Raw genomic sequence first — 17,500 nt, 5'->3', positions numbered from 1 at the left:
CAAAGGGGGCGTGTCACAATTCTACAGTTTGGAAGATGCAGATGCAAGGCAAAAGCATTGTCAATGGCAAAAGCATTGTCAATGGCAAAAGCATTGTCAATGGCAAAAGCATTGTCAATGGCAAAAGCATTAATTGTCATTAAAACAAAGAAAAGAAGAGAGAAACTGTAAGGGATGCTCCGATCAGGTTTTTTGGGACCGATCACCGATTTTCTCATGATCGGCCGATACCGATAGGTCCGATACCGATACTGATCTTGTGAAAAGTATTATCTGTCAAAACTGTGTGTTTCTGTGTGTGTGGTTGGAGGATTAAGGGTTTAGGCCCGTCACAAAAATGCAAAACGATATCATGCTCTATATCCGATTGACATTCATACCACTTAAATGGCGTAAATTAAAGATCAGTTTCTCCAGATAAGGTACATTTTGCCGATAGGGTAAATGCCGATCACCGATCAGAGTGAATATCGGTCGATATGGACAAAGTTCTTCTGGTGGAAAAGAAGGTCCACGGACAGATGACACTGCATCCAATAATTACAAATATAATATGAAGCCAACTATAGGGCAATAATGACAGGAGAATAATGCAGGAGCATGACAGGAGAAACATCCCTTTCTCTCGACGAGGTGAATTTCTGGAGATATGAGGGAGATATGAATAATATATGACAATGAGCTGCTTGGGCAATTATTATTATTGGTTTAACGTATAGCCAAGACACTTTGGTCGCTTTCAACAGCAGCACAGCAGAAGAGGAACAAACTCCTTCTCGACTGAGGGAATTCAGAGAGGAAAGAATCGCAAAGCTTTATAGCAGCTCCCATGGTGATAACAGCAGGTCATTAATCAATACATCTGATCAGCATTCACGTGATCAATCCGCTGATCAGAATTCCAGACACAGCCTCATGGGTTAAAACCCCACCATGCCAACGCACGCACGCACGCACGCACACGCACACGCACACACACACACACACACACACACACACACACACACACACACACACACACACACACACACACACACACACACACACACACACACTCGCACTCTCCCCCTGAGCCAATCAGTTGTATTGATCACCTCCTCTGATGTGATCTCCAACTGATCAGATGCTACCTGCCGTGAACTGGGGATCAATGGCTGATAAACGACAAGAAAAACACTCGTTTATCACTGTGGAGATGAGCGGATATCATTTTTCTCTCAATCTCTCTCCTATTGACTCAGAGACAGCTCCCAGGCAGCATACCAATCAATCACTAGATATGTAGTTGAGAGAAATGGAGGCTGCAGGGACTGCTCATTGATATCAATACCGAGATACAACCGTGTGATAAGTACACAACAACACACACGTTCATCTATTTACAATAAGATGCGTCTCACTCTGGGGTGTGTGTGTGTGTGTGTGTGTGTGTGTGTGTGTGTGTGTGTGTGTGTGTGTGTGTGTGTGTCACAGAGTGAGTTGGGACAACATTCCAGAATCTGTAGAAGCTGGCAGGGATGATGAAAGTGTTCTCTCTCTCAGCTGACATGCTGGATTCAAATTAATTGATATATTTCAAAAATGTGACAAAAGGTTGATTTGTTCTCGTTGATTTTCTGGCCAGACACTTATAAGAAGGCAAGGGGCCTGGGTGGTCTTAAAGGGGGGATAGGGAGGCATTGATGTGTCCCTTAAAACTCCTACTAGTTTAAAAAAAGTATCCCAAAATCCCCATTTGTATGTATCAGAGAGACTTTATGTATAAAAAGACACTTTAGCTGACTATGTATGTTTGGTAGCTATAATGTGTTTATACTGCATTATGACCAGCACTTAAATCATAATACTTCGTAATAAACCTCATTACTAAAGACTAATTTTCCTCGCTCTCTTTTAACGTGCTTATACCCCGGACCCTCACAGCCCACCGTTGGTGTACTATATTGATGTCGTTTGACATGTTGTTTTAACTTTGTGTATTTTATTCCCTTGCTTGGCTCTGTCTTTATCTTCTTTTGCCTGTCTGTATGCTTTGTGAAGCACTTTGGATCGACCTTTGGAAAAAGGTTGTTGGAAATGTGCAATACAATACAATAAAAGTTTGATACTGTAGTGTAAGTTGTTATGCATAATTATAATAATTTAGTGTCGTGAAGCCTTTTATTATAATGCATTATAAATGTGATTATAATACATAGATAGATAGGCCCCAACCTTTAAATAAAGAGTTACACCTCCCATTATGACACCATCATTGATCTCATCCTTACCATTGGTGCCCTGTCCCACCAGCATGGTACTGTCCTCGGTGATGTCATTCAGCCTGGAGGTCAGGGGTCGGGTGTCAAAGGGCGTTCCATCTTCCTCCAATCCATCCAGGAAGAGGCTGGCCTGTTTGTCATGGACCTGGAGCGATCAGAAAGAAGACTGTGCTGAGCAACGTTCTTCAGAAACCGAGCAATGCATGTCTCTCTCACTGTCTCTGCACTGTCAAATAGGTCTACATCTATCCTAAGATGCCATCAAAGAAAAGAAGAAATGTTAACTCGAGCTATAGGTTTAAACATGAAAGCATGTTTACAGCTGTTGCACAGAAATCAAGTAATTTTACATGAAAAGTAATGCTATACTTTCGCAATGTATAAAATGACATTGTGAAAAAAAGCTTGGGGGGGGGAAGATAAATCATAAAAAAAAAGATTTTTCGGTCATTTGTCTGGAAAATAATTGTGTTGAAAATACAGTGAAAAATCGTATCGTGAACCTCATATCGTGATACGTATCGTATCGTGTAAATTCTTCCGCCCCTCCTTCAAAATACATCGCTCCAGCAAACTGAAGCGGCCAATGAGGCGTCTATTTTTTAAATATCTATATGGGTGTAATGCTCACATTAGCCATCTGAATATTAGTAACATCGTGTATCGGGTATTGATCGGCTGCATGTGAGCTTTATAACAAAGCCTCTCCTAATCTTCAAAAGGTATTTCCACATGTAGATCATTACACCATGAGGCCAATCTTCAACACTCAAGAGGATTCCCCAGATCTACCATCAAAATTGACGGCAGAGATGGCAGTTGTCCATGGCTTTATAAAAAAAAGTGCAATCTGCAAGTACTTCAAAATAACGATGATTTTTGGATATTATATTTCTTGCACATCCTCTTCATACACATGCACACATATTGGCCACACCTCTATCTGCCCGTTGAGCATGCAAATAATCATAACCTATACAGACCCAAATATCGTAAATAATCTACACGTCCAAATACCAGGATCGATACGGTACATCCAGAAAGCAAGAGGCTATGGGCAGAACAAACGCATGGCAGCACGCTACTGATCACACGGCTGGACAGTGTGTGTGTGTGTGTGTGTGTGTGTGTGTGTGTGTGTGTGAATTATACATAGGTATAATCTTCCAGCTCATTTCCTTGCAGCAGAAAGAGCCTCAGGCTAAACCGCCTTAGCTGCAAATTAGCTTTCTGTTTGACCAAAAAACCTCCTCTCCTCTCCCCTCCCCTCCCCTCCCCTCCCCTCCCCTCCCCTCCTCTCCTCTCCCCTCCTCTCCTCTCCTCTCCTCTCCTCTCCCCTCCCCTCCTCTCCTCTCCTCTCCTCTCCTCTCCTCTCCCCTCCCCTCTCCTCTCCCTCTCCCTCTGCATGAATATTAAAACACTGCACGGCGTTCAACAGTCAAAGCAGCATCATCACATCAAAACCCCAAAGGAAGAAAGACACGCTTCAGAAGAGGAGCCACATATGCCACCCAAAAAAAACTTCAATTTGGACTGTCCCATCCTGTCTAGACCCCCCCACACATACACACACACACACACACACACACACACACACACACACACACACACACAGTCCTGTATTTGGCACTGCACTGATAAAGACCCCCCCTCTCTCTCTCCCTCTCTCTCTCTCTCAGGGTGTATATATCCCCTTTCCGTTCACTCTCTTAATTCTCTTCCTTGATTTCCCCCCCCCCCCCCCCCCCCCCCCCACCACCAGTTTCCTCCTCTTCTTCTCATCTATGCTGTTGTCCCTCGTTCCCTCGCTCTTTAGGAGTTGAAAAGGTGCACGAGGAGGAGGGAAATAAAGTCACAGTCAAGAAGAAAAACTCCTTTAGGAGGATGAAGGCTGAGCGGAGACAGTCAGTCCGCTGTTCTGAGACCAGTCGAGGCGGGATAGATAGACAGGCGCTTTCATGACGGCTGATTGAACAAAGGCACGGCAGAGGGAGCGAGAGAGAGAGAGAGAGAGAGAGAGAGAAAGAATGTGAAAAGTCGGAGAATGAGTGAGAAAGAAAGAAAGAAAAAGAGAGAGAGAGAGAGAGAGAGAGAGAGAGAGGGAGAGCACTAGAGGAACTGTGGTCTCTTCTGGTAGAGATGTGAGGAAGTTGTCAGGTCTGATGTAAATGAATCCTGAAGCTCTTCATCGGCCGTGCGCTCCACGTGCGCTCCACGTGCTCCTTTGAAAGGCGGCCAGCTCTCCTTTGTTAGCTTTCACAAACGCTTCCCTTACCCCTCTCCCCCCCCCCCCCCCCACACCCCACGTCCACACGTCTTCTTTTTACCCCCGCCATCCCCTCCCTCGTCTCTTCTTTGTCCTTTTCCCAGCCAGCGTTATAACTTCAGAACCTCTTGAGAAAGAGAAGAGGAAAAAGGAAAACGAGTGAGAGGATTCTTTTTTTTTTTTTTTTTAGCAGTGATGTCTCATCTGGAGCGTGTCTTTAGGAGATTAACATACTTTACATTCACACTTCTCCTCCTCTCTCTCTCCTCCACTATATTCTCCTCCTATCCCTCTTCTCTCCCCTCCTCAACCCTGTCCTCTATTATCCTCTCCTATACTCCTGACTTCCTCTCTTTAGACAGTATACATACTGTGGTAGGTTATAGTCAAACAATCTATACAAGATCACAATGTGACACATTGTGAGATCCCCACCGTGTACACCAGCTATACATCTATACAGTATAGCATAATAACAGATACAATAGGGCAAAATGTTCCATTCACACGGTGCAGACGCAACAATGCAGTCTACCATTCATTGTCAATGGAAGCCAGCGACATGAGTTGACGTTGCAAAGATGCATGTAGCTGCTCCAAGTGATACTTCCAATCGCGTCTCTCTCTCTCTATCTCTCTCTCTCTCTCTCTATCCCCCCCCCCCTCTCTCTCTCTATCTATCCCCCCCCCCCCCTTCCTCTCTCTCTCTCTCTCGCTCATATATTCCAATGGAAATGGAGAAGGGAACAGAGGATAGTGGAGAAGGTTCCCGGCAGGATGCAATCCCTTGCCAATGCTGGATTTGTGACTTTAACTCCGTGGCCTGCCTCCATTAGCACCTGGCCTGCTGTCCACGACATAAAAGGGACCATGTCTAATTGTGACTAAAACATGACTTATTTATCGCTCCACAATGACGTCTTCCAACCCCCCCGTCTAAGTAGAGGATATAATCTTATAATTATATCCAGTATTGCGTCCAACTATCTCATACTATGCCAGGCAGTGCAGTGCTTCCCAAACCGTTTCAGGTCAAGACCCAAAAGAGAGATTAGACGTTTGCCCAAAATAGTGAAAATAGCAGATCTACACAAGCGTGTCACTTTTGTGCATATAGTTTGTGCATATATTTCATATACATGTATATATATATATGTGAAAATGGTATTTTTACTTGAGTCGTGAGTAGAAATTGGTCAGTGACCCACAAATGCGGGTTTGTTTGGAAAAGACCCTGAGTTTTAATCCAACTGTGGGAGCATAAGAACACTAGATAGGCCGATTTCAGCTGGACGATGGAAACAGCCAGCAAGGAATGTATGTCAAGTGAAACCTCTTCTTATTGGTGATTTAATCTCTGGTCTGGTGGCAGGAAATGAATCAAATATCGCCTTTCAATGTGAATGTGTTTATCTTGCCCACTATGAACAAATGCCGTGCTCAACTTGACTTGAAGTCAAGTCTGCAATTAACATTAACCTAGCTACATGTTAAGCATTTATTTAATAATTTACATGTCGATTTCAGCTCTGACACTTATTTCAGAGAAGTGTGTGAAGAGTCTGCCTGTGCTATTAACTCATCGCACAAAAAGTTTGTGCGATCAGTGGTTCTCAAACTTTTTCCATGTCAAGGAGCCACAGAATTTGTCTTCCGACCGCAGAAGGCAAAGCTATCCGTCTACCGAGCAATCTTCGTTCCTACTCTCACCTATGGTCATGAAGTGTGGGTCATGTCCGAAAGAATAAGGTTGTGAATACAAGCGGACGAAATGAGTTTTCTCCGACGGGTGGCTGGCATCTCCCTTAGAGATAGGGTGAGAAGTTCAGTCACTCGGAGTAGAGCCGCTGCTCCTTCGCCTGGAAAGGAGCCAGCTTAGGTGGTTCGGGCATCTGTTTAGGATGCCTCTCGGGCATCTCCCTATAGGGAGGTCCTCGATGCACGTCCCACTGGGAGGAGACCCCGGGGCAGACCAAGGCGCAGACGGAGGGATTACATCCACTCACTGGCCTTGGAATGTCTCGGGATCGCCCAGGAGGAAGTCACTAATGGTGCTCTGGAGAGGGAAGTCTGGAGCTCTCTGGTGGAGCTGTTGCCCCCGCGACCCGACTACGGATAAGCGGTTGAAGATGGATGGATGCCTTCTGACCCCCATCTGAAAATATGTAGTTCCAGGCACCACCACAGAAGCAAAGATTTGAGTTAAAAACATTCACTCTGAAAGAATATATTCAAAGATTTGCTCCACATTTTAACATTTTTTTACAAGCTCAGTAGATCTGCTATTTTTCAATAGCTAAAGCATAACATAATGCTTAAAGGGGCATTCCACTCATTTTCAACATTTTACTATGTCATTAATATACCTTAGAGCTGTTGTGTGGAAATAATAAAAAGGTCCCCCCCCCCCCATTATGTGTTTCCTGTAAGTATGAAAAAAACCATTGACATGGTGAAACACATCTTGATGACCTCATCAATACATGTGTACCCTCCAGTTCTAGGAAACACAGAATGGGGGGGACCTTTTTATTATTTCCACACAACAGCTCTAAGGTATTAATGACATAGTCAAATGTTGAAAATGAGTGGAATGCCCCTTTAAAAACACCAAAAGGAGTTCCCGCCTAGAATGTGTTAAGCGTATAAAAATCACACTCGTGTCAAGCGAGGGTCGCCTGGTAAAACTGCAAATTCACTGCCACTATATATGCTACGTTACGAGACATGTTATATATATTATATATATATTTATATTGTATATAAAACGAAACCAGTCACAAAATGTATTTATAAATGGCCACATGATGTCACACGCCGTCAGTGTTTAACTGCTGAAAACAAAAAGTCCATAGACGTGGCTGCCACATGACATGTTTAGTACCCTAAACAAACACTAAAAGTCCATAGACTTGGCTGCCATTCGATTTTTTTTTATAAAAGCGCTCTCCAAACAAACATTAAAGTAGAGTATAAGTCTACTGGTTCTCGAGATATACATACAATATTGAATAACGTTTAAGTTTTTGGAAACATAAACATCATGTTCCTAAAGGTTCTGCGCTCTCATACAGAGATCCAGCCCAACCTTTTCCCTGAGTTAAAACCTTCCATGCTGGCAAAGTGTGGCTGCCTATAAGCCCCTCTAAAAGCCAAGGGAAACCCTGAGAAGAGCTTTTAGTGATCTGCGGACTGGCATTCTAACTGTAACTAAAGCCCCCTCTCAGTGAGCTTGGCCAAGCATGGTGAGGAGAGAGAGAGAGGAGGGTCTCTGGGTGGGTTTAGCAGCTACAACTAGAAAACGCCTCTATTTGACACCATGCTCTCACACAGTATAGCCCCTCCTATATATACAGCTTCTGTCCCCCACACGTCTCATATTTGCCATTGGCAATGAAAGGAGAAAGTAGGTAATACGTGTGCCTCAAATATGACGTTAAAACTTGTGGCAACGCGAACATTAAATGCCATTGACAACTAAGGGACGGGCAAATCGGCTATACCAATCACATCAATTCAGTTGTTCATGAGATGATGTATAGGATGATAAAGAGCACCCCTCACTTCACACGGGGTGTGATTTGTATTTACTTTCTTTCTTTTCTTTCGTGGGAAGGAAAGGCCTCAACCAAATATTGCTGAACAGCAATCTGTCTGGATATCCTTTCTCACTCTTGTCTGGAGCAGTGTTTCCCAAACTTTTTCCATGTCAAGGACCCCCAAATTGGCACTAATGAGCCCACGGACCCCCATTTGAAAAATGTATGCCAGGGACCTCCACATAAGAGATGATTTTGACGGCTCTAGCAGTGATTCTCAAACCGTTTAATTTCAAGGACCCCCCAGTTTGACAAGCATATTAGTCTACAGACTCCCCATTTAATGGCATTTCTATCTCTGGGACCCCCGATGTATATTGTAAAATCAATGTTGATGTAACTCAGAGTATATACGAATGGAACCAAATGGACCCGTTATGGGGTTCATTTGGTTCCATTCGTACGCTCTCAGAGTTACAGACCCATAAGGGTCCATTTGGGTCCAAACTATCATTTAGCTGGGTATACCCCCTGGAACTCTCTCAAATGTCACTGCCATAGAAATGATGTGAACCATGCAATACCACATCTAACACGCATATAGGGGAGACTGCTATGGGTACATTTGACTGAGCTTACATTTAGAGTAATGCAATCTTGTGCAATACGTTTAATTGAATCGATCTATATGTAGAATTGATAGAGCAGCTCTGAATACAATAGACAGGCCCTCCTCCTCCTCCTACAACTCATCTGATATTGAAACACCCGACTCCTCAGCCCCACACATCTCTGTGTTTTAGTTTCTTAATGTAGGGGAGAAGCGTGTGAGAGGGACCGGCTCACAGTTTGCAAACTACAGTGAAAGAGATTGGCAGACAGGTCACGCAGGTTGCTAACCACAGTGAGACAGGTCACAGGTTTCTAACCGCCGATCAGACAGAGAGACAGACAGACAGGTGGGTGTCTGTCTGTGTGTTCCATCAACCACAGGGTCACTTTAAAATGATGACATGGACAATTTAAGTATACATGAACTGGATTCAGTCCCACAACAATCAAGCCTGGACCTCAAGAAATAGAGACTTGAGCAGCTGATCCCAAGTCAGCAGCAGACATTCACCCATGCAACCCCGATTATCCTAGACCTTAATCTGATGGTCTCACGGAGTCTGTAAAACTGACCTCAGAACAGTTTCAATGTCAGGAGGAGAGGAGGAGAAGGCGGATCACACTCAGAAGTGACAACCTGATGCCAATTGTAAATGGAGATGTCTTTAAATAATGTGTAGTCAAATTGTCGCGAGACAGTTATACTGTAGATGGGTGTGTTCGCGCACACACAAGCATCCATGCACACGCACACGCACGGACCCAGTCCTCTGTGCTGCCCTCCTTGACCTTCAACGCATCCTTAATTACCTTCATCCCTCACTTATAAACTCCTCTACCTACTCATTTTCCTCATGTTCTTCACTTCCCTGTGTTCCCATCAACCGTACTGTTCTCTCCATCATCATCATCATCATTAATATAGACGGAGAGAAGGAGAGAAGAACCAAAATCTCTTTTAGACTCCGAGGGCCCTATTTTCCAATGCTTTAAGTACCAGGTCTTATGTCTTATAACTTAAGACCTGGCAGCGTGGCCAATGCTTGAGTTTGGCCACTCAAAATAGCAAAAAAAAAAAGCATTGGCCACTCCTCCGGGTCTTAGGGCCGATTCATACTCCTATTTTAGAGCCGAATAAAAGTTGGTTCGGCGCTGTAGAGCCTACAATTTGACGTCATTTGAGGTTCGGGTGGGGGCGGGTACAGTCCTAAAGTCGGCTCTTCGGTGCCACTGAAAATTTCCGGCGAGCCGAAATCATTTCGGCACTACAGCGCCGAAACTGCGGTAAAATAGGAGTATGAATCGGCCCTTACCGGTATGTTAAATTACAAGACCTGGCAATTAAGACACGCGCAAAAATAAGTCCCTGGATTCCCTTGCACCATGATTTTGTTTCTATTTTGCGGTTGTTCATTTTGCGCTTTATGAAAATCTATACTTATGCATTGTTTTTATTCCATGCGTCATTATCTCAACCGTGTTTGAGTATTAATTATTAACCTCATCCTTCCATCCTACCTCTCTCTCTCTCATTAAACCTCCCCTTCTCTAGTATACTCTGATTCAGACACATATCTTGCCTCGCCTCACCTCCTCCTCCTCCTCCTCTCCTCTCCTCTCCTCTATGAGTGAATAATGTTCTATTCACTGATAACACACATCATTCCACGGCCCCTGAACCCATCAGGAGTGGGAGAGACAGACAGACAGACAGGCAGCGAACAGCATAGAGAATGGCAATAGGATTCAGTAGAGAGGCGACAAATGGATGGCCTGCGGGCCAGAAGATTAAAAAACAAAACAAACAAAAAAAGACAGTGACCATGTATCTCCACCTCATCGCCGTCTGTACCCGCGTCCCAACCGTTCTCCACAGCAAACGTGCTGCGGAAACTGTCCAATCTCTGGCTTTAAGTGACCTGAAATCAGTTTGACAACTTCAACCATGGAACGGAGGATGATATATCGAGTTATTAGACAGAGAAGGAAGAGAGGTGACGATGGAAGAACGAGGACATCGTGGAAGAGACTGGACATGTTGAGGATGGAACTGTTAAAGAGAAACTACACACAGATGGCAGAGAGAATGATAGAAAGAGGGAGAGGGGAGACCCCCCTGTGTGAACATCCTGATAACTGAATGAGCCTTTGGAATGATGTGACCTGCTTGTTACCTTTCACTGCATAAGGCAGGCACGCACACACGCGCGTGCGCACACACACATACACACACAGCGCCCCTGTCCAGGGTCTGTATGACTGACTCTTATCATTTAAATGAAGCAGGAATGCTGTTTAAGAGCAGAGGAGGGGAGAGGAGTCAGAATATGGTATAGTGTGCAGACACTAACACACTATATATGGACAGGATTACTTTCCTCTACAACATCTGAGATATACTAAATACTAAGATGGGATACTAACGTGATACCAGTGTTGTTGTTTTCGTCGAAAAATATTCGTCGACTACCTTTTGTCACTGACGAAAACTAAATGGAAAGTAAACTAACTGAAAACTAAGATATGATGACTAAAACTATAGGACAAAATATATATACTGACAATTTTGTCAACAAAAAATAAAATAGACTAAAATGTTATTTTACATTTGCTGAAAATAGACGATCTATAAAAGCCCATAACATCCCATTTGGGATGGAACTGGAATAGGAATGTTTAGGGCAATTTAACCACTGCATATAGATATTAGTCTGGAACTTATAGGCGTGGAATATGTATCTGTAAGTGGGGGGTTATACAAAGAGATTCCAACGACGCTGCAACAAAGTCTCACTTTGAATAGTGGGCTCCGATTGGTCACCCACAACTCTGGGTTGAGCCAAATGTATAATTCAAACTGAGGAGTGCCAGAGCAATCTCCCCAGGGATCTTTTTTTTTTCTTCTTCTGTGTAGCAGATTAGTCTGGTATCTCTCTCTCTCTCTCTCTCTCTCTCTCCATCCACTCCACACTTTACACTATATCATTTTTATTCATCCCCCTCTTAGCCCCTCATCCTGTCCCTGAGTGGCTTCCTCTGTCGTCGTCCCCTCTCTCCATTCTGCTCTGTAAACGTACTACATACGTTCTCATCTTTGCTCTCCATTCCTTTTTCCTCTCTACGCCTCCCTGCCCTTTATCCCTCTATACCCCCCCCCCCCCTCTCTCTCTGTTAGCACCTTTGATGAACAGTCAATATTCTCTCCATCATATTAGCACGACGGCCGCAGCTGGGTAGAGAAAGGGAGTAGAGAGAGAGAGAGAGCGAGAGAGAGATTTGTTCTACTCATCTCTGGGTGCTATATAAGAGACACAATTATCTGTGTCGTCATATTATCATGTTTTATAGGAGCCTGGCTTGGATTCTCCAAACACGTGTGGCCCATATTTTAACACTAGCTATGACAGTGTATTTAAGAAAAGAAAATTGTCCCTGCAGGAGACGTGCAGGGAAGGGGAGGGAGGGGGGACGGAGTGGATGAGGAAGAGGATTGGGAAGAGAGAGAGAGAGAGAGAGAGAGAGAGAGAGAGAGAGAGAGAGAGAGAGAGAGAGAGATTGAGGGAGAGAAAATTGTCTCTGGGGAAACGAGGAGAGAGAGAGAGATAAAGGCACGGGGGACAGATATAAGGTGACAACGGCTGCCTTTTAATAAAGACCATAAGTCTCCCGGAGCAGAAGGCATACATTCATTTTATACATACAGAGAGAGAGAGAGAGAGAGAGAGAGAGAGAGATACAGCAAGTGTGTGTGAAAGAGAGAGAGAGAGATAGTGGAATGTAGAAATCATCTCCAGGAAGGCCTTTTTGCAGACAAACTATAATTCTCTCTTCCCTTTTGTTCTCCTCTTTTCTGTTCCCCGTCACTCTCTCATCGCTTTCCATGCACTCTCTTTTCTTTAAAGGAGAATTCCAGATGAACCGTTTTCTTACCTCAAATCTGATGTTTCACAACAAGGTGTGAAATATATACAGAACGTCCAATAACATCCAGAGTGCAAGCAGCGCAGTCTTATAGGAGAAATCTCGGAAATTATATTTTTGTCTTTCAAAAAAGACCCATACCGCTCCCTGGTGCCGTCTACATTCCGGCTGCCACCCGTCTCTCCGGTGGTCACCAGACTATTCCTGGTTGTCACGTATAGTCTATTCCCATTAGTCACTATAAATAGAATAACTATAACTAAAAATACATCGCATGGATGCACCTGGGACGTATCCTCAGTGATGTATATCCCGAGGTTATCGGGGGTTTCGGGGTCGTCCAACATCATACCCCTCACTCACAGGTGACCCAGCCGGGGTGATCAAGTCCCGACTTGCGTCCCAGTAGCTACCCTCGATCAGTCCCATTAGGGAGAAACCAGGGCCACACATGCAATCCGTTCCTCCGGGCCCCTCCTACGTCTCACCATCATAATGACCAAAGACCTGCCACATGTTTTGTCCCCAACAGGGCTTCTGTAACAACACGGGAAGCCTAAGACACAGTGTACTGTACATCATAGAGTAATAAAAGGATAGAGGCTGAATAGGAGCGACGTATAGTGCCACGCTATGAACTTGTAGGTCTGCTATTTTTGAAAAATCGTGAAAATGTGGCGCAAACCTTTGAACATACAGTACAGTATATTCTTTCAGAGCGAACGTTTTTAACTCAAATCTTTGTGTCTGGAGGGTCCCGGCCTGGAACTACATATTTTCAGAAGGGGGTCGGCGGCCAAATACATACAGTATATTATTCTGGGGGTCCTTGACATGAAATAGATTGAGAACCACTGACATGATAGAAACATGGGGTTTTTCAGAAAACTGTCAGGATTTAGAAGTCTACAGTAAATGGGTCAATGTGATCAGATAGGACTTTTCTGTTTGAATGCATGGGCTGTCAAACATTATTGTTATTACGTTATGACGTAATAACATCCCACTAACGTAAGACAATGGTTAATCCGGAATACTCCTCATGCCTTTAACCAATTTAGGCCTGAGGTCGAAATTCTTCTACATTCTGTACAGTTTTCTGAAATGCCTCATGTTTCTGTATCAGTGGTGCTCAATATTTCATGCCAAGGTCCCCAGAAAAATTATATGTAATTGGCCACCGACTCCCATCTGAAAATATGTTTTCAGAAGCAAAGCCCTCAGCAAAGATTTGAGTTAAAAACGTCATCATTATACATTTTATTTACGGTATAGGCCTACATAAAGTGCAGCATTGAAGAAAAAAAAAGGGGCAGCCTAAATATGTCCTTCCAATAAAATGAAATAAATATTTGTGCAGTTTACACCTTCCGGGCCCACCCACACGCACGCGCACGCACACGCACGCACACGCACACGCACACGCACACACACACACACACACACACACACACACACACACACACACACACACACACACACACACACACACACACACACACACACACACACACACACACACACACACACACACACACACACACACACACACACACACACACACACACACACACACACACACACACCTCCGCCCTTCCTTAATTGATGGTGCCCTCTCCCCTCCATACCAGCGGGCAGAGGCTATGCATAGAGGTGCCCGCATGCAGCAACCTTGTCTCACCTTCACACACACACAAAATCATGAACACAAGACATGAATGCACGCACACACACACACACAAATGTATGCAAAAAAAAATTCACACACACACTCTCTCAGCCTGACAATCTATCTCTGTCACTCTGGGTGGCACAGTGAGCTAGGGGTAGGTGTGGTGGTGTGAGTGAATGTGTGCGCGCGTGTGTGTGTGTGTGTGCGTGCGTGTGTATGCGATTGCGTGCACACGCGTGGCGCGCGTGTGCACGCTTGTGGTGAGTTGACCTTTGCCGTGAAGCAACACAAAGAATGCATATAGATGCACTATACAGGCTACTGTGCATAGTATGGTCCAGTGCAGCCAGTGTGATCTACTACAGCTACTATGAAAACCTGCAAAACCACAAAAAAAAATCAGTGGCCCTGTTACGCCACCATATAATGGCCGTCAGTCCATCACGCCCTGTGACACGTCACCATATATGGTCGTCAGTCCGTCACGCCTCGTGACACACTCCATATATGAAGATCACAACACTGACCTCATCAAACCCTGGATAGCCAGCCATACATGGAGAGGACTGGATCATCACCTAGATCTGCATATACCGTTAGGAGCCGGTCAGCAACTCTACATCTGACCTGTTCTGGCATTCCATAGGTTGATCTGACATCATCAAACCCTGTACACTCAAGACATGCTCCATATATGGCAAGCACAGAATTAATTCCATATGTTGATCTGACATCATCAAACCCTGTGTACACTCAAGACATGCTCCATATATGGCCAGCACAGAATTCATTCCATATGTTGATCTGACATCATCAAACCCTGTACACTCAAGACATGCTCCATATATGGCCAGCACAGAATTCATTCCATATGTTGATCTGACATCATCAAACCCTGTGTACACTCAAGACATGCTCCATATATGGCCAGCACAGAATTCATTCCATATGTTGATCTGACATCATCAAACCCTGTACACTCAAGACATGCTCCATATATGGCCAGCACAGAATTCATTCCATATGTTGATCTGACATCATCAAACCCTGTGTACACTCAAGACATGCTCCATATATGGCCAGCACAGAATTCATTCCATATGTTGATCTGACATCATCAAACCATGTAAACTCAAGACATGCTCCATATATGGCCAGCACAGAATTCATTCCATAATATGTTGATCTGACATCATCAAACCCTGTACACTCAAGACATGCTCCATATATGGCCAGCACAGAATTAATTCCATAATATGTTGTTCTGACATCATCAAACCCTTTACACTCAAGACATGCTCCATATATGGCCAGCACAGAATTAATTCCATAATATGTTGATCTGACATCATCAAACCCTGTACACTCAAGACATGCTCCATATATGGCCAGCACAGAATTAATTCCATAATATGTTGATCTGACATCATCAAACCCTGCATACTCAAGACATGCTCCATACTGTATATGGCCAGCACGAGAGGCCCGGAAAATAAATCCCCGTTCATTTTCCACATAAGACTTTTCAAAAAAGTAAATATTTAAAGATGTTGACTCCGCGGACAAAGCCGACTTGGCTCATGACAAATCATGACAATAAACACAATGTTTTGGGCCGATTAAATTTTTTAGAAAGAAGACAAAAAGGGCAGGATACAACACTTTGTTTTGTGTTTCTTCTTACAAATTATTTGATCGGCCCAAAACACAGCATGCTATAGACTACTATTGTGTATAACTAGAATTTCGCCGCCCTTCGGGTAACTCATCCTAGTTACGTTGCAGCGCAATATGGGAAGAAGGAAATTGCGGGAGTTGACAGACTCCACTTCATGTTTCAGCTGTGTTTTTAAACTCAGTAGTGTGCCCTGCACATGTAGTAACGGATGGGTTATAAATTATTATAATAACAGAAAGTGTTTTTTATTTCTCATAAATACGCAAACATGGTGAAACAACTACAGTCACAGCAGTGCCAAGGTAGCTGCTGCCTGCTAACGATGCAAACAACAGCCTTGCCTGTCGTGTGTGTGTGTGTGGGGGGGGGGGGGGGGGGGAATAGCACTAATTTTCGACATTTTACTGTGTCATAAATATATTTACATCTGTAGCCTATATTGTGATTACATTTGACCGTACATTTGACTCTTGTGTTATATTCTTGTGAAATATTCAGTAAAGTATTGTGGTGAAATTTCCACCCCAAGTTGATAAGATATGCAGAGAATATAATACCAAGAACCCCCAGTTTGAAATGCATTAGGCCACAGACCCCCATTTGATACCATTTGCTCTCTGGGAGTACGTTAGGTCTGCGCACACTGTACGTTGCTATGGCAACCCGTCATCAAATGGTGCTAACGTTGTGGTCAGCACTGTTAGCAGCATGTGTGCTATCAGGCAAAAGCTGAGATAGATATAAAACTACTGGCCAAAATGTCATACAAAACACAACACCTAAAATCGGAATGTTATTGTGACCTACAGACCATCATGATTTGCTTGCTGGACCTATAATTAATTTATTTGCATTAAATTGCCACTCGCCAATATAAATAAAAAGCAAGATGGCTGCCGATTGCGAGCGGAGAGACGGAGAGAATTCTGAATTTCTGAGAGCTAGTGAATGACGTGTGAGCCGGGGGCGGGCCTGGTGTGGGCTGAGAGCTGGTGACTCTGATTGGCTTGCCACATCTTTTTCCGAACACGTTTTAATTGGCTGGAGCGCACATTTTTTGCCCACGTGACCAACTTGGCAAATGTTAAAATAGATAAGTAGTTATTATAACTAGTCTACTAATACTACCCTGGTATAAATGGCTCTATAGTTGCTAGGAGAACGATGAAACTGGAAATGAACCGGAAGTGGAGACTCTGGGCTGTATTTTGCGTGTCTTAAGTACCAGGTCTTATTCCCTAACTTGAGTAAACTAAAGACCTGGAGGCGTGATCAATGCCATTTGGCTATTCTGAGTGGCCAAAGTGCATTGATCACACCTCCAGGTCTTTAGTTTACTCAAGTTAGGGAATAAGACCTGGTACTTAAGACACGCAAAATACAGCCCTGACAGTCTCCATTGGCCTCAACGTAAACAGATTTACAAGAAAGCATTTATCTACGGATTATTTTCCCAGATAGCATTTTTGGTCAAAACTAGCTTCATTCAACGGCCCGTAACAAAAAAAAACCCCAATGATCGCGGTTATATTACAAAAAAAAAAACATGGC

General features: G+C 43.9%; 1 protein-coding gene across 1 annotated transcript in view; it reads right to left on the bottom strand.

The window, feature by feature from the left end:
- The window catches only part of ush2a (Usher syndrome 2A (autosomal recessive, mild)), a gene marked incomplete at both ends in the record, with an annotated part of 314,802 nt that overhangs the window by 287,966 nt on the left and 9,336 nt on the right, over window positions 1-17,500 (bottom strand). Inside the window, 2 exon segments of the mRNA XM_080771896.1 lie at window positions 2,271-2,406; window positions 12,609-12,615. Coding sequence (XP_080628022.1) covers window positions 2,271-2,406; window positions 12,609-12,615 — 143 coding nt within the window.

The sequence above is a fragment of the Protomyctophum bolini genome, assembly GCF_963924005.1.
Source record: "Protomyctophum bolini genome assembly, chromosome: 1".
Classification (NCBI taxonomy): Eukaryota; Metazoa; Chordata; class Actinopteri; order Myctophiformes; family Myctophidae; genus Protomyctophum; species Protomyctophum bolini.
The sequence above is the reverse complement of the archived record's forward strand: the minus strand, read 5'-3'. Positions and strand labels throughout refer to the sequence as shown.